At 33.1% G+C, this 21,557-nt stretch overlaps 2 protein-coding genes across 4 annotated transcripts; both read right to left on the bottom strand.

Annotated features, from left to right (window-relative positions):
* Window positions 1–1,538: 1,538 nt before the first annotated feature.
* Window positions 1,539–9,404, bottom strand: LOC114383117 (triacylglycerol lipase 2-like). 2 transcript variants are annotated; one of them, XM_028342710.1, is made up of 13 exons: window positions 8,793–9,404; window positions 8,651–8,723; window positions 8,513–8,577; window positions 8,312–8,430; window positions 7,078–7,187; window positions 3,812–3,909; window positions 3,585–3,725; window positions 3,390–3,500; window positions 3,161–3,304; window positions 3,001–3,041; window positions 2,360–2,439; window positions 2,144–2,239; window positions 1,539–1,989 (listed from the first exon to the last, which is right to left on the bottom strand). In XM_028342710.1, exons 1-13 carry the CDS (start codon window positions 8,880–8,882, stop codon window positions 1,670–1,672), a joined length of 1,488 nt encoding a protein of 495 aa, XP_028198511.1. In that variant the 5' UTR covers window positions 8,883–9,404; the 3' UTR covers window positions 1,539–1,669. The 2 variants fall into 2 exon arrangements, with proteins under 2 accessions (XP_028198511.1, XP_028198510.1); XM_028342709.1 differs by lacking the exons at window positions 7,078–7,187; window positions 8,312–8,430; window positions 8,513–8,577; window positions 8,651–8,723; window positions 8,793–9,404 and adding an exon at window positions 4,010–4,226 and having other exon boundaries at window positions 3,812–3,907.
* A 736-nt stretch (window positions 9,405–10,140) lies between these two features.
* Window positions 10,141–20,344, bottom strand: LOC114384803 (E3 ubiquitin-protein ligase BRE1-like 2). Of its 2 annotated transcripts, none has more exons than XM_028344599.1 (19): window positions 20,096–20,344; window positions 19,343–19,504; window positions 19,041–19,134; window positions 18,735–18,965; window positions 18,416–18,583; window positions 16,777–16,970; window positions 16,599–16,682; window positions 16,298–16,417; window positions 16,006–16,192; window positions 15,764–15,924; window positions 14,980–15,051; window positions 14,590–14,666; window positions 13,613–13,804; window positions 12,364–12,436; window positions 12,197–12,283; window positions 11,505–11,642; window positions 11,172–11,374; window positions 10,759–10,921; window positions 10,141–10,538 (listed from the first exon to the last, which is right to left on the bottom strand). In XM_028344599.1, exons 1-19 carry the CDS (start codon window positions 20,201–20,203, stop codon window positions 10,407–10,409), a joined length of 2,646 nt encoding a protein of 881 aa, XP_028200400.1. In that variant the 5' UTR covers window positions 20,204–20,344; the 3' UTR covers window positions 10,141–10,406. The 2 variants fall into 2 exon arrangements, with proteins under 2 accessions (XP_028200400.1, XP_028200401.1); XM_028344600.1 differs by having other exon boundaries at window positions 18,735–18,959.
* Window positions 20,345–21,557: the final 1,213 nt, after the last annotated feature.

The raw sequence follows: 21,557 nt of genomic DNA, 5'->3' as shown, positions 1-21,557 counted from the left end.
GCTTCCAATGGCATGCTAGTTCTTCCTTTAGCGGTGTTTACCTTCCCAAGAACCAGACGTTTCTACAAACCTCCAATCAAGCTTGCAAATCAAATTTGTCATCAGAGTTATGAAAAGAAAGAGCATCCATTAATGAAGTAACATTTTGGTGTACCTGAGGAGAATGTTCTAGAGGATCAGATGAATTGATCACAAGATTCCAAACTAATATTTTATGTTTTCTAATTTCAATTATTTGCTCTAGCTGATCTCAGTATGTTAAGCACCTTTAGTCAAAGGAATTATTACATTGTCTTAGACCAATCTCTACTAAGTAGGTGAAATTTTCAATTTTCGAGAAAATTCATAAAACTCAACTATAAGAGATTAGTCGAGACCATAACGATCTCAAATTATACAATAATTTCTCCTTTTAACTGAGAGAGTGACCTCTAAATTTTAAATTTCATCACATGCCAAGAAGATATATTTGAAGTTTCATTCATGAACCTCTAAATTTTCAAGGTTTTTTTGGAGTCTCATGCATCGTGTGGGACCCTTACGTACATACTTCAAGTCAGCTAACATATCTTTTAAATATGATGGATCTAGCTTTTCAGTCCTGCTAGTTGAAAAACACCTTATATTTATATTTTTCGGTTCCAAACTCGTAATGTTTCTCATTTTTCAGAGTCTGTAATGCTGAAATTTCGTGGTCCTATGCACAATGAGTGGCCAAGATCCCGCAAAAAGAGCTTGATACACGTTAGTGGATAACAATTCTATATTTTCGAACATATGTGAATGTATTTAATCACAATTTCAACTGTTAATTTTCTAATCAACTACTATAAGTTTACGTTATCTTCTAAAGTTTATGAAATAACTGTGTGGGTAAGATGAAGCTGGCCGGTTGTGTGAGATATTATCATTTATTTATCACAAATCAAACCACTTCTTTCTCAACAACAATATCAGGATTTATAGTTTCTTCTAGCCTTTTTAGCATGGTCTTGCACCTTTTTTATTTTCCCTTCTCCTTGGTCGTGCCTCACAAATTACCAAATCCCTCACATGAATAGGAAAATGGAATCCATAACAAAGTGAACTTCCACATGGCTATATTTAAACAAGGGAAATGAGCCATGAGTCAAATCATCAAATTAATGCTGTTTTGCTAGTATGAGTATGTCTTGACCATAGCTGCATAATACATTCTTCTTAAAGCCTTTTGGGTCCATATTAGAAACAATCATGATTCATAAGTTCCTAATAGCAAGTGCCAAGAAATGTATTTCCTTAGAACCAAGCTGTGCTAGTTAAAACATGACTACCTTGATGATTCATGTAAGTGTAATGTTGATAAATCAGCTTCACGGTATGATGTAGAATCTTGATGATACAAAGCTTTAGGTTTGTGGTTTTGCAACAGGCCTAGGCTGGCTTTAGATCTTGTAAAGCTACACTCAAGAATTGTTAAAAATTGTTCCACTGTAAAATCATGATTATAATTATACATGAAAAACCGGTTTAATCCAGCTTTGGATGACACACTGAAGTAAGATATAGGAATTTCCTTTAATAATATCATCTTCTGTGAAATTACATACTGACATTTCCGTGCTATTCAATTCTATGATTTAGAGACAGGTAATGGCAATATTCTATAAGGAGTATTCTTCACTAGATATCACTGAAGCCTAAAGAAAGATATAAGAGGTTCATATACATCTCGGTGAGCATTTTCACCCATAACATAATCTGCATGTGCATAATCATTTCTGTACTGCACTACAAGCTTATCTGCATCGTGATCTTTGAGTATTTCTAACAGACGTTGCACATCCTTAACATCAGAAAGAGCATCAGCCCCTCCATAACTCAGGAAGAGAGGAAGGTCATTTGGAAGTCTTTTCATGTCATATGCTGGAGGAGTGGGTTGTCCATAGTGTTTCATGTTCTCATCTCGGTTTTCGTAATCAAACATTGAAGTGGTTCCTTCTCTGATCACTGATATCCATATATGATTCATGAAAAACAAAAAACTACTCTTATTAACATCAGTTAAATTTACAACATCTATGCTAATAAGTAATATGCTTCCTTTTTATAGGATATATTGGTGTCTACATGATATTTAAATTAGGGAAAGATGACCACTTACTCTGAGATAGATGGATCATGTTCTTTGTTGCTGTTGACTGAGGCTCATGATCCAAAAAAACATTTACAATCGAAGGGTTCAGGCAGCAGTTTTGGCCTGAAAGCATAATAGTGTCGTCAATGTAGGAAACAAAGTGTTAAATATAGAGATTTCTTTTGGTGGTTGGTGGGAGGGGGTTCCTCATGGTTAATAGCATAATAATTACATGAATGAAACCTGTGAAAGAGGTCAACAAGTTGGTGCAGTCAATGCCTGTGTTATTGCACAAGTCCTTTAGAAACTTAATAACAGAGCCCCTATTCAAACATGAGAAAAAAAATGAAATGAAACAAATCCTCATATGATTGGAGTCACTAACAAGATTAGTCATAAACTGGTTTACTTCTCAATTTCATCCTCCAAAGTTATTTATGACTATTATCACGTCTGACAGAAAATTTGGTTACCAAATTAGTCCCTCAAAAATTTAAAACATTGCTGTATTTGTCTAATTTGGTGAAAGATTAGATATTTGAAGACATTTCACTGATAAAATCTTTGGAGGACCAAAGTGGTGACATAAAGAATCTTTGAAAGACTAATGTGATGATGCATATAACTTTGGAGGATCAAATACATGTTTTTCTTAATTATTAGTTATACTCTACATTCAATGAAAAGCACAATTTCACGTCAGGATGGATTCTGACTCTGATCTTATTCTATCCACCAAGAATTTTGAGAAATGTCTTGTATTAATATTCGTACAACATAAAAAGTTTGAACTATGAGGAAGTAACATTGCAGCCTTCTTATTCTTAGCCACAGTGCAGAGAAATTAATGACAATGAATGATATAGATAACGGGAGTTACTTACCCTCTCATATTAAATTCAAAGATTCCCAAATTGTACAGTGACTGTTAGAAAAAAAAAAAAAAAAAACAGATTTTTAGTGTCAATCTTTTGAATTTTAAACAGAAAATTTCTTTTCCTTTTTTCCTTGTGAAAAAATAAAAGCATGTTTATAACTAAATACCTCTGCAATAAAGTTTTCAGCAGCATTTTTAGCTAGGGGTGAAGTCATCTGACCAGCATAAGCAATTGGGCTAAGTAAGGCAGCTGATCTCAACATGTTCAGTAACTGATCTTGGGAAAGAGCAGCCAATGCAATCAAAGTTCCCTACAAAAGAATTCAACACTCTTCAGTCAGCAACACATTGAATAAATCAAAGACAAGAAGAGCAAGTGTAGCATGCGAAATTCACCTGTGAGTGACCAACATAGTGCAATTTTTTTCCAGTTAGATCATGCACATACTTGAATGTGGCTGGAAGATCATGTGCAACTAATTCATCCCATGACCAATTCCAATAATCCTAAATAAACAAACTTGCATAAGCAATAGGACCAATCAAATTGCTGACCACAGAAGTGAAACAACATGTTGTACACAAACTAACCGAGCTATTAGAAGGTAAAGATGTATGTTGCCGGCTAAATTTGGTTCCACGAGTGTTAGCAACCCAAACATCAAACCCATTATCCGCCAAAAGGAATGCAAGAGACTGGTTTGAAGGTAACAATAACCATGTTATGCCATCCTGCAACCACAACATCACATTAATTGCCAACATCAACTACAAAATCCATGACACATAGTTGCTTGTGAAACTATTAATTTAGTTACCATGAAAAGTCCATGCTGTAGAAGAACCGGTGGCCCCCTTGATTCTCCCATTCTAATTCTTGCCAAGTTAAGAATATAACCATCTTGTGATGTCACCTAAAAACCATCACAAAATAAGCCAGTTAGTAGCTACTAGCTGCTCTAAATCTTGCTCATTTCTGATCAGAAACAAGAAACAGATGCAAGCACAGTACATACCAAGTGTTCTCCACAAGTGTAGCCTTGTGTCATCACCATTGATGAGCAAATACCATCACTGGGGGGTGATGACAATGTAGCGGTAGTGCTAAGTGGTGATAATTTTCTCCCAGTTGCAAGAGTTAAACCCCAGAAGAGAATCACAAGGATTGTTGAGAGTGATGTGTTGGCCATGTTCTGTTTCCTGGTACATTAATCTTCCCAATCCAGACATTATTATTTATACACGCAGAAAACAGGAAAAAATAATAGTACTGAGGTATTCACATGAGGGGTTTTAAACCACCTTTTTGTCAACAGTAGTTTAAACAAAAGTATTTGTGGGGTCTACCAAGGAGCCACTATTAAATCATAAGATTTTTAATACCAAAAAAGAAATTATAAGATTTTGGATTTTGTTGCCACGGTTCTTTAAATTTGAAAGAAATGTGTGGATGGTTTTTCACCGCAGGGGTGACTCCTGACCAGACCAATGTGGCTCATATATAAAAAGCCAAAACATGTGCCTTCAAGAAAATATTATGCAATAGTTGCTCTAAGTTGTTTTGTCCCACAAACCATACCCAAGTCTTGCTTCCAAATAACTAAATTAGGTATTGTACAAACACACTGGAAGTCTTGCTTATTATAGACGCATGGCATTTTACAGATGTATTCACACTTATTATAAATTAACAAATTAGCTTAATTAATAAGTATCCAATACATTGTACTGATATTTTTCATATTGTTAGGAGTAATTAGCTTGTTAGGTATACTAGCAGGTTGTTAGTTTGTTTGTAATATTTGTCAATTTTAATGAGCTCTATAGCAAATTAATAGGACAATATTTAAAATTATTGTTGAAATATAAATGATTAATTTAAATAAATATATAATACACATTCAAGTTTGCAATTAGTAATAAGATAATATGGGATGGTGAGAATTGAATTACTATTACTCGTTCCTTTGAGTAAGTAATGAGGATTTAGTGGCTGAAGTTATAATAATTGATACTAAGTAACCAATAATTAAAATGGAAAGAAGAGAAAAGATCTATGTTGGTGGTGAAGGTTGATTAAGTTCAAAACAGATGAATAACCATGGGATACAAGACGAAGATAATGGACAAATTGCTTATGTGGCTAAATAATAAAGATTTCTCTATTTATGATTAGGTCTGAATTCGATAATGGAATTTTTTTCATATATAAAAATGAATAATATTTTTTTCAAATATTGATTTATTTTTTCAGGAATCAATATTCTCAGTTTTTATTGATTCAGAGCTCTTAATTTATTTATGATATAAATTAATTCATATATAAATTTAAGTTATTCAAATGATATTTTCACTGTTTGTACTTCAAGTTGTTTGGAGTTTTCATTTCTCAATTAAAACCAAGAGTATGAAGAGAATAATTTAATAGAAGAGTAAGGAAAATTAAGGGATTTTTTTGGGTGAATTCAGATATTCCAAATGGGAGCTATAGACAAATTCTTCAAAATCCTGATCATAAGTTTAGGGAAAGAGTTATTTGCGAATTATGTCACATTTTATTTTTGTTGGTTTAATAGATATTCACCACTAGATAATTAAAAAAAAATCAAGAAGTAAAAAGGCTAGAAATAATGTGACTAACACCTCTGACGTTTGTTTATTTAATGGACAACGAAAGGAATTAAAAATTGGGAGATGAAAAGATAAGTAAAAACTTAACGTTAATACAACAGAATTTGCTTACATAACAATTAACAATAAAATATAGTATAAAATATCAAACGTATACCTTTTTACGCAATTTTGAACTGAAAAAAAACTTGATATCTATCTTTAAAATGGATAATTTTTAACGTAGCATTGGTATTGACACATTTTAGATGTTATGTGCATTTCATCTCTTTGATTTAACCATCTTGGGGATGCTTTCTTAGTCATTATCTTATAAATTAACATCAAATTCATCAGCTGTAATTTCCTGAATCTCTAAAAGGTTGCTTATTTGGGTGAATTATGTAAGCATTAGAAGAAAGCTTTTCAAGTGGAGACGTTGATTCTAGAAAATTTTCATCTTTATAAAAAAATCCTCTTAGAATATTGAATTACTTCTTTTTAGTGTTCAACCATTGTACATTGTTAAAGATAACTTTACCACTCACAAAAAAACTGAAATCATTATTACGTAAAAAAAATTGGTTTAATAGGAACATATCAAATGACATTGTGACAAATATGAGAAACTGATTTTAATTATCATGTTTTAAAGGTAATCTTGGCCATATATTTTTTCTTCAATCTCACACTAATGATTAATTCTACTAAATTATAAGAAATGCTACCAACACACTTTTCAATATTTTATTTTCTAATATGTAAAATTAATTGCAGTCTCACTAAATATTTGGATCTTTTATCTCATGGTGAGTCTCATTCCCAAGCTACTGGAATCCTCGTGAATTCAACTAATAGGAGAGGGAATATTGGAAACAAAGTATTAGAAAGTATGTTCCTATCACTCATCTTAAATTATTATCTTGATGGAAAATTTTGTTGTTAAAATTCCACTATTAAGAACTTGTTTATTCCCCATGCAACACAAATTTACTATTCAGAAAAGTTTAAATTGAATTGAAGTCAATTAACAAAAAGTGAAAAGAGAGAGATCTATTTGCCAGTCCCCAAAATTAAAGGGTGTGTATTTCAGAATTTCCTCCATTATAAATTGATCAAAACAGAACATAAGTTTCTAAAGCACTCCTCCCATGAGGGATGAAGAATTTATGAAGGGCGAGCAACTGCAGGCCAAAATAAAATATCAGAGAAAAATTTGATGATAATTGATAATAACTAAGTTGCTACTCTGTTTGTCTAATTGAAAGCCTAGTCCAGTATCTGCAGCCATCTCTATCAATATTGGTGCTTGAAAGAACCATTTATAGTAGTATACTAATCGGATTTTACAGCAATATGTGTGGTAGAAACACCCTTTATACTCGTTTCAGATTTTTTGTGGCAGTGTCAGACACTTTGAATCTTGTAAGTTTCCTTCTAAGGAACTGGAATTGAAACCCTCTAGGCTTTATCTTCCCAAGCAATTGCCATCTTTTAGGTGTAATCTGTCCTAGCATTTTCATCTGCTCCTTTCGGAACTTCTTAGTTGCATACCAGATTCCACCTCTCCATCCTAAGGCATACCTGTATATAAGCTAAAGTGAGAACTTATAACTAAAAGGAAATTAAAATGTTTAAACCCACTGAATGCAAAATATCAAAAGAAAATAAAAGTCAATGTGCATGGCTTACGAAGTAAAAACACATTTGACAGAGGAAACTTGTTCATGTCAAACATGTATTATGCCAACCCAATATGAAATCAAATAAGTTTGACATCATACCAGTACTGTCCTATATTTCAAACTATGAAACAACCATATTGAGGAATGATATATATTTGAGAAAACAGGAACCAGAGATAAGAAATGAAATGTGTAAGAGTTCAAGGGAGAGAGTGACACATTATACCCCCACCCCCTCCCATTTTTCCTACCACTCCCAAATTTCTTCTCTATTTGCAAAACTACACCCGATATTAATCTTCGCCATTGATTGATTGATTATTTTTGTCATCCTAAAAAATTTATGAAACCATTAGTATATGAAATAAAAAGTTGTACTTCGTGAAACCATTCGTGTAAACTTTTAGTTCTGTCATCCGCATTCCTCCTCTCAGAGTATTTATTACCTTGCTAACAGTACCTCTACCTCTACACACAAAGCAATGTCCTGTCCCATGTTTCCCTAGTTCATAACATAAAACAACAATCCTAGAAAAATCCCAAAATAGATAAATAGGACGGGGGTTTGTCGACAAGGGCAGCAGCATACGAAAACTTGCTGAATGTGGGGGGCCATATATTTAACTGTAGGTGTGAAGAAGAACCCAATGGATGAGTCAGGGCAAGACTTTCCACTATAATAACTTATAGTTATACACAATTAAACTTATCTAACTAATAATTAACTTAAGGCGTGTAGTTTATCATCAAAACATTCTAATCATACAGAAACCAAAGCCCTATTAACCATGGCATACTATAACCTTTCAAGTTTTTTGCATTTCACTATAGAAATTTTCCAACCATCAAGAGTCATACATTTTGTTTATGTTCCACAAAATCAGTGAATGCTTTCTCTCTTTATTTTTCAATTACACCAATGATATCAATGCTAGCTAGCAAGTAATATCTCCTGAAATAGAACTAACTATATGTTAAGGAGCAGAGCGAGCATGTTGTTTGCAAGTAAGTGTGGGAGCAAACCCGATGATTAAGGAGGTTCCAGCAGTGGCAACACAAGCAGGGATACTAAAAGCTCCGGAAGCGGAACCCGCGACAATGTCTTTGATTTGGGAATGTTGGAGATTGGAATTGTTTTTCATCTACAGAATGCATATTTAGATGAAGCAAGAGAAAGGGAAAACAAGAGTAAAAGGAAAGAGATGTAGATAGATGGATACAGACAGAATTTTCGATAGATTGAAGCCTTTGATCAACTTTGGTGTCATGTAAATGGCGCAAGGAATAACCTGAGAAATAAAAAAGAGTGAGTGAGGGGTGGGTTGTTAATGGTATGCAAACAGAGAGAAGAGAAACACGGACCGAACCAAGCAGTGGCAACGGAAGCAATGGAAGTTCCAACGGTGAAAACCACGCGATGTCTCTCAAAAGTATCCTATAAAAACACAAATTCATGACATGAGATCAAGGAATCATAAACAGAAACATAGGACCAAACGAATACCTTGGTGGAAAAATAAGTATCTTCAATGGCAGCCCGTGAATTGAGATACTTTTTTTTAAGGAACTCCTTAATCGCTGCATTTCGTATCATATTGCCAGGGAAAACCGCTTACTTCTTTCCCAATTCAATTCATCTCCCCCAAATTATATTTTTTTTTTAAAAAAAACTGCAAATTAGTAATAATGGACTTTTGGGCTTCGGCCTATTTCACCCAAAATATGAACTAACTAATTGGACTATTACTTCTATAAGGGATCTACTATTGGTCTCCTCCTCTTCCCCTATCATCCCACCTTCTTCTCACCCAACCCCCCACCATAGTCGCGCAACCATCATCTTCATCGACCACCTCTGCACTGTGCCACTACCCTATCCCATCTCCTCCACATTGCACCGCCAGCATCACCATGCTGCCATGCACATCCATCGCTGTGCACTCCTCTGCCATAAATGGAATCACATTTTCGCAAGGATATTTGGTAACATAGAACCGTGAGTGATTCTGTTGTCTTAAGGGGGTGCCACAAAATATAAGGGAATCATGGTTCCATTGTGATAATAGAGGCAAAAACCAGTGCTCTACGGAATCATGATTTCATTATGCATTTTGTTCAATGGAATCACAATTTCATTATGTATAAGGGCAGGGCGAGGGGGGGAGGAGAGGTGAAAACTAATTGGTAACAGAATCATGATTCCATGAAAAGGGTGATTTTGAAATTAAAAAGTCCGAGCCCCTTAGGAGGGGCCAAGAGCAATTGCCAAGAAAAATGATTATAACAAGTTTGTTGTATATTCAAAGAAAAAGGATTATAACAAGAAAAATGATTATAAGAAGTTTGTTGTCTATTAAAATAATTATCTTAACATAATTAAAATAATAAATTATGATTAAATGTTAGTATAAAACTATTTTATACCATCAGTAGTATTATGATGCCTAAGGATTAATGATACATCAGATTAGTTCATTCAATTATAACTTTTGATTCATTTAGTTATGAATATCTCAATTTTAATAAGTATATACACTGATAATGGAGAAGTATTTAATATTATCAACTAATAATAAGCCATTATGTAAAATAAATTTTTTGTTTTTATATTAACCTTAAAAATTATAATAACAATAATTTTTGATTGATTTAAAACTATCATTGTTAATATATAAAAAAAATTAGTTGTCATTTCAAAAAAAAAATCATCGTTTAGTACTGTCAAACACCGAAATGACTGTCAGTTAAAAATTCTAAAGATTAAAATGACATTGTTTAATTTCAAAATCTAAATTAATCATAATTTTAGCGTGTAAATTATCTTGCTGTAGAGACATTGACAATGAGCTCAGTTTCTTCTAAACTAGATTTCAGGTTTAAAATTGAAACTTGAAAAAGTTGTCTCGGTGAATAAGTACATCCAAGTTGACTTTAGATTAGTCAAGACCCAAAAGAATGGGGGAGGGAGTATGAGATGATACACAAACAAGTGCAACCAATACTGATATCTCTAATGCATAGGTTTCTTTCGGGTAGGAATGCTTGTTTGAAACTATGATCAGGATCCAAAACATTACAATCACCACCTATCTACAAGTTGTCTATCTTAACATTTGTCTCATATTTTTACAAAGCGGACATCACTCTGTCCAAATGCTGTTCCACATGCAGGACATTTGCGGTGCCGAAGCTCTAGATTTCTCTGAATGCATGGATTGCAGAACAGATGATAGCACTTGACAATCACAACCTGCCAAATACACACATCAAACTTTTAGGTGTTTCTGTTGCAATATATTCTATTCTAGATACTACTACGTATAACCATGCAGTGCAAGTCCAAGAAAGGATGTCAAATTAGCTTTGTATTTTCTCCATTTCAAAAAAATCATGATACATGGCACAAGTCATATAACTACAATGTGAAAGCAAGAAAGTGTATGTAATTGGATAAGTTGGCTTGTGGTTACCTCCTTTGGACGATCAGTACAGACAGTACACTTGATCATGTTCTTGCAAATCCTTATTTCTTTTTCGAGTTTTTGTATCGTGGTTTCTCCAGTTTCAGAAGTCAGCTCATCAATTTTGCAGTTCAATTCTCTTAGTTCTTCCTCAAGCTTCTTCCGTAAACTCCTGCACAACATATACCAAGATTCTTGAGTTCCAAAACTACTTTTGCGATTCATTGCTTATTCAACACCTAAACAACATTACTAATTCATCATTTTCACAAAACTTGAGATTTTAAATCTCTAGGTCATCATTAGAATTAAAATTGTATCAGCGAGTTGCTTGGTGCAGATGTAAAAACCCTTGTTTAAAATCCTATCCCTGGTCCAAATTTGACACAGAATCAACCTCCTTAGAAAAAAAAAAAAAATACCTTTCACTCTCCAATTCCATTTCAATAGCTTCCGTATCTTTCTGAATTTGATCGTATTCTTTCTCTGAAGAGGAAACAGCAGACTTGAGCAACTTCAATTCCTTCTCGGCATCAGCCAATTCCCATTTTGCAAATTCCAGGGTGACTGCAAGGTGTTTTTCTTCTTGGTTACATTTAATGGCATCGGATAGAATAGCTTTCATCTACAGGATTCAAATTTTTGTTTAAACAGTAAGCAGCTGCAGCAGCAAATTCGTTCAGCGTAAAATCAAAATAAATTAGAAAATAAAGGGGCCAGGGGAGAGAGGGGTCAGACAGCAGTGCAGGTTTGACCTGCTCTTCACTGTGTGTAATCCTCGTCTTTGAATTTTCTATTGATGTATTGATTTGTTGAAGTTGCTTAGCTAAGGCCTGCTTCTGGGACATTAAAGTGTTGTGCGCCTGTTTTGTCTTCACACTATCTGATACAAGCTGCATTAAGATTGCAATATTATAAAAAAAGTGGTATCACAAACCAAAAGTCCAATTATTTAAGAACAAATGCACTTGCTTTCAGTAAATAGCACAACATTCAGTGCATATTAAGTTCCTGTTTAGAGTGAGATTTTGTCCTTCCAAAATCAATTCCTACAGCAAAAATTCATGGTGTTTGAGAGAATTGATTTGTCTTGGTATTTCTCCGAAATCAATTATCCCAAATTTCTAGGTTGATCCAGAGTTGATTCTAGGAGATGCTTCCCACCAGTTCTCCAAAAACCTTCCTAATTTGATTCAATCTTGTAAGATTCACCATAATTTATATAAACCAGATATGCAAATTTTTTCAGATCAATTCATACATAACCAATTCTTCAAAATATTAACATATATTTCTAATTTATATTAGCTACAAAGTTGAAGCATATGTTTTTCATCAAGCAGATTAGCAAAAGCCAGGAAAATAACCTAAGCATTACTGTAGTGCACGGAAAGATGGTGAAGATAATAACAAGGCAGTGTTTAGTAAAGATAAAAGTAAGACATACCTTAATATTATAGTCATCCCTCTCGATCACCTGGTTCAACAGATTTTGGTTCTGTGTCTGCATATCTTCATATGCTTGACCAATAGTCTGCACAAAAGCAATCAATAATTATATTACAAGAAATAAGAGTTAGAGTATGAAGGGGAAGAAAAAGTCAGATAGCATACCTCAATTTCAGATATATATGCCTCTGCCTCAGCATCTTTAACTTTAACAGCCTCAGTCAGCTCCAAAATATCCCTGAACACGGAAAGATAAAACATGTATCAACAGATTAATAGAAAAGCCAGATTGTACAACATTTATTCCTTTCATATGAATACAACAATCAAAATGCTAAAAAAAGAGAGAAAAAACATTTTACTTTTCTATCTCACAAAGCAATACAAGCAAGTATACCGAAATCACAGTATCAAACAACTGATATAACAAATAAAAAGAACTCTGTTAAGACATTCTTTTGAGTTATAAATGTTTCAAAATCAATTTTTTATTTTCATTAAAACTGTATATGTTAAAGAACAAAAGTATAAAACCATTTTTGTATCTTCACTTAACATCTTAAGCTTTTAGGTTAATTGGTTAATGACATGGTATCAGAGCCTCTCTGACCAAGTAGCCTAGAGTTTGGTCATTGCAACCCCCATTTTTAAAAAATTAAAATTAAATTTCATCCCAAGGTAAGGAGGGCCTGTATATTTATATGCTATTTAGTTTTTGGAATAATTGATTAATGAGGTATACAAAATCTAAGTTTAGTTATTTTTGCCCAACAAAATGTTACAAGGATTACAGACATGTCAATCAGGTTTATAATATAATTATGTATGCTTATGTTCAGAGTTGTTTCTCCAAAAATTAATTTAAAATATTTATTCTTCCATAAATACATGTTAATACTTAGCTCCTCAATTAAACCTTTAGTCCTCAACGTGTTTCCATCCTCCTCATATACCTACAACTGTAATATTTATATTTATTCTCATTTTAAAAGGCATAGTGTAACTGCAGTTCTGACCTTTGCCAAATAACATGATGTAGCATATTTTTTTGCAAATATCCCAAATGAACTAATGGTACCAATGAAATAAATATTGTTTCATTTCAGAAATTTCATGCCTCAAATTCACTCCATGATAAAACTCAAAAGGGGCTCATGCAAATAGCCTAACACATTCTCCCAGGTATGCAGTCATAAATGTAAAGCAGCTAGTATATTGGCCAAAAGAGAAAGTCCTTCAACAACTCTATATAAACTTTAGCCCGTCTACCTTCCCCACTCCTCATCACCAGAAACTTTTCTCCCAAAATAAACAAACACAAATATTTATAAGGTTAGAAAAAACAAGAGACACTACACAAGTTTGTCCATGAAGCAAAATCAAAATCAATGTAGAAGTACACCTAAACACCAACCTCTCAGATGCATCCAGCTTGGACCTCAAGTCCTCTATTTCAGCTTCTGCGGCAGAAAGCCTTTGTTCACAAGCAGCTTCAGCTTCATTAGCAGCTTTTACTCTCAACTCTAGGCTATGCTCATCTAAAGCATTTTTCAGCATTTCAGCTTGAGAGTGAGCTTTACTTTCAGATTCTCTTACTTCCGAATATCTGAAATTCAAGTTTTAAAAAGATCAAATCATCCAAGTATACAGATGGGAATAAAATTGAGTTGAATGCAAAATAAATTCTCTAGTTGGTTACCAAGTACAACTAAATGTTTATCTTATGTTAAATTTAACACTAAAACCTCACAAGTTGTGCACCATGAACAGAAACACTTGAGACCAAAGGAAAAGACTAAAAACTACATATATTTCTGATTGATTAAACTATACAAAGAATACATGAATATGTAGAGAGATACACAGAGAAGATTATGGGCTTGCTTGGTATCCACTACCCCTCTTCCCCCTGGACTGGGGAGACATATGAGACAGTTGATAAAAGTCTCCATTGAGATGTCAATCATGTCATAGAATAGACACTTTGAGCCTTCTTTCAAATATCATAGCATGTAGTGTAGGAGAGATAATGAACCAACAATGAAAGTTCAATGGACTGCCCCAAAAGAGAGACCAATGGTAGTCTCCCTGCACTCAATCATCACATAACTTGGCATCAAATAATTGGTGGTCAGTGGAAACTTAGTTCCTAGGCTGATACTGAGTGCTACTCCTCAGACACTAATACCCATGAACAGTAAAGTAAATGCATTTTATCATGTGATACATGAACATACTAGTTTCTAAGTGCATTAACTAATATTATTTCCAACAGTATGTGCAAAAATCACCACACTATGATGTATGAGATATACTTTATAAGAAATTTTACCTCATAAATTTAACTACATGAAATTATTGCCAACACTTGACAACTTCCAATCAGCATACCTTTTATCATAATTCTCCAGGCCATGCATATCCAGAACAAACTCTAATTCCTGATTCTCCTTCTGTAACTTTTCAGTCTGCACCAAAATATTGTAATTAACTATTTGAAAATTAGTTTAGACAATCAAGAAGACCTCTAAAATCACAATCAAATAATGCTAGATGATTTTAGAAAGCAAAGATGCATATGCACATGCATGGTACAAGTAAAAGACAAAACTCAAACAAGACATACTCAAGATTCAGAAAGTAATAGATAAGTGGCATCTATCAAACTTAAACCCAAACAAGACAACTGAGAAGTGTTACTGCTATACAACAGAGGTAATTGAAGAAGAAAATACCTATAGATCAAGAAAGACACAAAGGTAAAGCCAAGAGAAGACTTACCAATGTTTTTAAAGACTTGATTTCCAAAACCTGTTCAGCACATTTGTTTGCAAGGCTCTTAAGTTCACTTGTCTGCTTCAAAACAAAGTAATTAACAAACCTTAATGCTAAAAAAGGTATACATTGTTTGTGTTCAATGGCAAAACCTTTGGCCTATTTCAGCACGTTCCAACCAACATGACTACTCATGTCACTAAATTCAAAATGGTGTTAGTAAAAAAAAAAAAAAAAAATTCCAATTTGATCAAGGACCACATTTTATCATATACTAACCAGTGATTTATCCAATAACCATCATTTATTACAACAGCAGTGGACAGTTTTTGTTAACTTGTATCAAATTGGAAGTTTCTCATTGACTTTCTATAATTTAACATGAATACAGAATTATGTCAGTTTCATTAAACAAAGAAATGGACACTTGGAGTTCAATGTCTATAGGAACAATTACCAACTTTGAAGCATATATTTGTTGGATTCAATAATGTCATTTTACATTGTCAACAAAGTTAAAAGAGCTTTTACTTGTCAGGGCAAGCTAGAGATATATTTTAAAACCATTCTTGCCTTTTTTCCCAACAGATTAGCATTTTAGTGAATCATTTCTTGACATTTTACAACAAAAATTAAGATGGCTAAAGACTTGTGCTCTCATGAAAGCCCAATTCCTTGTAAAAGTGACAATCTGTTGTATAGACTCAATCTAACTAGATAAATTTCTGTGGAAGACCTATCACAAAATAAGTGGGAAAGAAAATGAAAGGGCAAATTATATTGGATCAACCTTCGTGCTCAATGCTTCTCTTAGTGAATGTGCTTTCTCACGTAATGATACAGCCTCATGAGCTGCATCTTTCCATCGCTTTAATTGACCTTCCATCATTCCCATTTCTTTAGATAAAGCTGAAGCCATAACATGAAACTCAGATTTGATATCTTTTCTCCCTGAAACATTTAATGATGTAAGAAACTGGGATCCAATCACATGCACCACAAGTCTAAACACAGAACAAGTTATATGCTGACCAGTATCCTGTTTAGCTTCTTCCATTTTAATTTCAAGATCATTCTTTTCAATAATACACTTCTGCAACTGAAGCTCTAGGTCATCAATCCTATGGTCAGAATTGCCAAGGATCTGCCTTGCACTATCAGCAGACTCCAATTTCAAATTTAGTTCATTCTCCCATTTTGCAACATGAACACTGCCAGCCTAAAATAGCATTTAGAATAAAAAATGTAAAGGGGGAAATGACAAATATTAAATTAAAACCAGACTATTACACTACTAAAGGGGAAAAGGGAAATCATTGTTAACCTGCAGAGATTCTACCGATGTTTTATATCGGGCCAATTCAGTCATCCAATGTTGAAGCTGATCATTAGCCAAAGAGTATATTCGAGAAGTGCGCACATACTTATCATCTTTCAGTTCATTCTGGAAATAAACACAGAAGAAAATAAAGTTTTACCTGAACTCTATAACAAATGCCTCCCCCATACCTTCGCATAGCGAAGAGCCTCTGGGCAATGGGGTACGAAGTTCTATAACAAATGCATCTTAACAATTCGAGAAAATATGACTAGACCATTATATTAGATAATCCAAACTTACAAACCTGAAGATCTTGGAACTGCTTCGTCAAGGTCTGATTGTCTTCTTGTGCATCTTGAAGCTCAGAAAGACGATCAGCATCCACTATCTATGACATTAAGCAATCATATATCTTCATTAGATAGATAACAAGGAAAAATGAATTACAGATAGAGAGAGAAAGATAATCACACAACAAAAACCTTTGCTTCCTCAATTGAATCCTTCAACTCACGCAAACCCATGGTCCTGTCAGCAATGTTTTCAGGGGACAGGTTTCCATTCACTGCATCTGCGTTGGGGGAATTCATTCCTATTGCTGCATCCTTTTGCATTTCCAGATTGACTAGTTTTCTTCTACTCTCTTCTAGTTCAGCCACAATCTCATCAAGCTCACCTTTACATATGACAAGACACTCACAGGTGACAATTATGCCAAAAATTATACCAAAAATCTCTGCATAAATCTAAGGACATTACCTCTGGTCATATCTATTCCTAACTAATTCTAACCAGACCAATTATAATCAATGTAACTTAACTCATCCTGATAGTTTTCCTAAATTACTGAATTATGCACTTGCATAATTACAATTCTCTCCCTACTCAGCACAATACAAGACCTTGGCACAACAGTAAGGTTGCTGCCTTATGACCAGTCACTGGTTCAAATCCTGGAAACAGCCTATCTGCTAGTAGGGTTAAGACTACATCTACCTCCCCAAGCCCCAATTGATGGGAGCCTCATGAATTGAGTCACCTTTTTTAAATAGCTGTCCTTGCATTTGTATTCATCAAACTTAAAATGTGCATATACATTGGAATATTCATCAATTAAAATTAAAACTAAAATCAAATCATATGCACTCAAATCAACCCAATTGAGTGAATTTCTATTTATACAAATCTAAAATAAAAAGGATTTCGAAATCAAATCAATTCCCATTTCATAATTTTCCAAACAAGAAATTTAAATTTTATAATTTTTCAAACAAAAAAAAAACTCCATTTATAAATCACATTAATTTCTTGAAATATTCCATTCCAAACAATAACATTTCTTCAATTTTCAATGTTTTAAAACAAGACCAGCTCATTCCAAACTGCATGGCTTCATTAGCTTGTCATTAACTTTTAATGACTATCCCCAAGGCAGAGTGCTGATCTAATCAAAGTACTGCACGGCACATTTACTTCTCCTTCTACTTAGCATCGGACTAGATAATAGGTTTTCTAATTTAACTTGGGCTTAACCATTTTTTTTGTGAGCAATACAAGAAAAACCTAGAAACCTCTACAAAAACAAATATCAATTAAATCAGCTCGTAAAGCATTACAAAATGAAGTCTGGTGCAATGTCAAAGATATGAAATTGAGAAGGAATCTACAAACAAGGAGTTGCAAATGAACAATATTTTCAAATAACAAACTAATCAATCATCAAAGCAATAAGAGATGAACAATGTGCAAAAGATATTCAATGTACAATTTAGCCATAAGAGATGCTCCAAAAAATTTAGAATAAGCCCCCATTTTGGTCCTCAAAATTTTTTAAAAAACATTCAATTTATTTCTAGAAAGAGTATTACACAAATTCAGTCCTTGAGTGATACTATTTTTCAGTGATCAAAATAGAGATTTATTCATACATCATATAATATTACCACTTTAACTGAAAAAGATCATTAAGCACAAGGAAACCTTCCTTTATTCAACCATGGCACGTACCATTTAAATCATAGCATATTATAATCAATATCATTAAAATTAACACTTTTTAATATTTTAAACTTCATAATAACTGAAGTAGTTAAACAAAAGAAAAAGAAACATTTCGGAGACCTGCAAGGCGTTTAATCTCAGATTGATCTTGTGAGTACTCATTAATAGAATTTTGAATAGCAACTGTATACTCTTTATGTTTTGCATGGAGAGTATCAACCACTTCACGGAAATTATCTACCTCCTCTTTCGTCATATCATCAATCTTAGACATTTGGATTATAGCATCTGCAAACCAAGAATGAGTGACAATAACAGATCATTTATATAAATTTATTCAAAGTATCCTACAACATTGATATCAGATAGAAAAAAGAACAAATCAACCATTAACAAAAACTATATACAGCAATGAGATAGCATATCATATGTTTTTTACCTTCAGAAGATAAATCTCCATGTAAAACCTGAGCTATACTGCCTGCTCTTTCCATCTGATCATCAATGGTATCTTTCAGGAGTTTCAACAGCTCCCTTGTATATGACTGACGCAAAGCAAGGGCCTCCTCAACATAACTAATGATCTCATCATCACTGATTCCTTTAATGGAATCTTTCTGGATTAATCTACATAGAAACATATCCTCAGCAGGACACAAAGGAACTGAACCTAGAGAGTAAATCAAGTCAGTCTCTTGAATTACCTTTATACTGTAAGAAAAAAACTACTTGTGTGTGTGTATACCTTGAGGATTATCAATGTCAGTCAAATGTTGCAATGTGTCTTTGCCTTTGCCTCTCCCAGCTCGTATTCCAAGAAGAATCATATCATCAACCAACTAGAACAACAAATAAGAAAAACTAAGCCAGCTAACATATTATCCTACAAGAATATGACAAAAAACGCATTGCCTCACACCCTCCAACACCCCACAAGGCCACCGAAGCATGCACTACATACAGTAGTGTTACTTTCAAGAGAGGAAAATACTAAATCCAACAGAGTGCAGCCGGTAAAGAAACCAAAGCATGATGACAAAGAATAACCTGAGTCCAGAGTTGGTTCAATGCAATTAACAAGTCGTCATAGGAACTTTGCTTTCCTTTTAATTCTCTAATTTTTTCTTCAAGATCATGCAAAGCATGTTTTTGGATGTCTATCTGTTGAACAAGCTGCTGATTCTGGAACTGTAAGACTCCTGCGTCAGCCTGGAGGGAGCATATCATTCCCCGTTACATAATTAAAACTAATTAAAAACTAACATTGAAAAAAAAAATTATGCCACAAAGAAAGAGTTGTTGTGATGATAAACAAGAAACCAAACATTTTTTTACCACAAACTCTAGTCAAGCACCTCAAAGCTCATAAAAAACCTTGCGCATCTAAATTTTTCATTTTCAAAATATACATCCATCTTTTAAATGAAAGACTCTCAATGACATGAAAGCATGACACAATGCAAGGAATCACAAGACATCAAAATCCAACCTTGCTACTCTTCATAGCCCAGTCAGCACTCAGCAATAAGTTGGCACTAAGCACAATCAAACTGCCACCCCCTTCTCATAAAGATCAAAATTTTATCTAAAACAACACTACACCAGAACTAAAGAGGCAATTCATTTTGTGCCCACGAGACCAAAAAGCTCAGAGAATCCAATTACACACCCAATTTCACATTTCACTAAAATTCAGAACAAGATCATCAACGGAACACAGGACAACATTGAGATAGAAGAACGAAGAACATATATAAACACATGGATACACAATCATGTAGAGGGAGAAAAAGGGGTTACAGTTTTGTTGTTGGTAGGAGAGTTGATGGAGTTTCGAGGAGTGCGGGAAGAGACAGAGGTGAGATGAGGCCTCTTCTTTTCGGGTTCGTCGTGGTCTGAGTTTTCCATTAAGATTCTGAAATTTTGACCAAAACCCACCACAGCATTAGTAATCAAAATCAATACTTGCTCAATTCTTATGAGTTCTGAAGGAAAAACAAGAAATTGAATCAATATACAGCTCTTCTACTCTTACAAACTAAAAAAGTTTAGGGTGATGAACACTGTGACCACTTTTGCATTTATATTTTAAAAAAAATAGTATTTTTTTATTATGTGTATTCTTAAAATAAATATTTATTTTGTGTAATTTAAAAATAAATATTTAAAAATTATAAATTATACTATAATTAAAATATATAAGAATATTTTTAAATATGTAAATCATATGTTAAATTTGAATTATAATCTAATTTTTTTAAATTGAAATGGATAAATTATTAAGAAAATCAAATATATAGATTTTTTATAGGAAAATCAAATATATCAAATATATAGATAGAAACAAAAGAAAAGTTGTTTGAGATAATTATTGGAGATACCGAAAGCCAGATTTATTTGTAAGGTGAATACTATCCATTGCCTCCAAGAGGCAATAGGTGTTGTTTATTGTTTTTTTTTTTTCTCTTTTTATTTTTCAAATAGAAGTGGATCAAATGTGTTTTGTGGGCTTTTTTTTACCTTTCAAGGGTAAATTTTTTTAAAATTAGCAAAAAAGATATTTTTTAAATTTATTACAAAAAATGAATAAGATATGTTTTAAAAATACCTAAAGAAATCATGTTTTAAAAATACCTTTCAAGAGGCAATTTTGTTTTTTTTTTTTACTTTTAAACTCTATAAAATTATTTTTACTTATAAATTATATAAAATAATTTTTAAAAAATCATAAATAATTTTGTTGTTGAATAACATTGATTTTACGAGGTTGAAATTTTTATAATGAATAATAATTTAAATACAACTAGTTCATATATTTATTACAAAATAATATTTTGATTCTATGTTTAATCATTTCACATACGAAAACTTTTATTTTGAAATTAAGTTTCATTGAACTACTGATTCCAAGTGCACCACATACCCACCACATTAGAAACTAGAGTGCTTGTTCTCCCTCACTTCTCTTACTTCATTGGATTCCATTATTTTTAATTCTCATTCTCCCAAATTACTTTGAAGGTGCCTTCTCATACTATCGTGTTAGACACCAAATTACTTTGAAGGCACCTTGTGTGCCAAAGCTTATTTTAACATGAAAAGAAGGTAAAAAAAAATGCATTAATCTGTTTTTTATCAGAAAATTGCATGAATCTGTTAATTAAATTAAATTAATGTTTAGTCTGTATTTTTTTTTAATTCTAGTTTCTACTTGTATTACCCTACATAAACAATACTTACATTTATATAAAAGATAAATGTT

This window comes from Glycine soja, chromosome 14 (genome assembly GCF_004193775.1).
Source record: "Glycine soja cultivar W05 chromosome 14, ASM419377v2, whole genome shotgun sequence".
Classification (NCBI taxonomy): domain Eukaryota; kingdom Viridiplantae; phylum Streptophyta; class Magnoliopsida; order Fabales; family Fabaceae; genus Glycine; species Glycine soja.
The sequence above is the reverse complement of the archived record's forward strand: the minus strand, read 5'-3'. Positions and strand labels throughout refer to the sequence as shown.

Excerpts from the sequence above, each read along its gene's own strand:
- LOC114383117 (XM_028342710.1), bottom strand. The coding sequence starts at position 8,882 with ATGATACGAAATGCAGCGATTAAGGAGTTCCTTAAAAAAAAGTATCTC. Across the intron at positions 8,724-8,792 it reads ATACTTATTTTTCCACCAAG|GATACTTTTGAGAGACATCG; the intron begins GTATTCGTTTGG and ends GTGTTTTTATAG. Across the intron at positions 3,042-3,160 it reads CTGAAAACTTTATTGCAGAG|TCACTGTACAATTTGGGAAT; the intron begins GTATTTAGTTAT and ends TTTTTCTAACAG.
- LOC114384803 (XM_028344599.1), bottom strand. The coding sequence starts at position 20,203 with ATGGAAAACTCAGACCACGACGAACCCGAAAAGAAGAGGCCTCATCTC. Across the intron at positions 19,135-19,342 it reads TGAACCAACTCTGGACTCAG|TTGGTTGATGATATGATTCT; the intron begins GTTATTCTTTGT and ends TTGTTGTTCTAG. Across the intron at positions 10,539-10,758 it reads GTACTGATCGTCCAAAGGAG|GTTGTGATTGTCAAGTGCTA; the intron begins GTAACCACAAGC and ends TGTATTTGGCAG.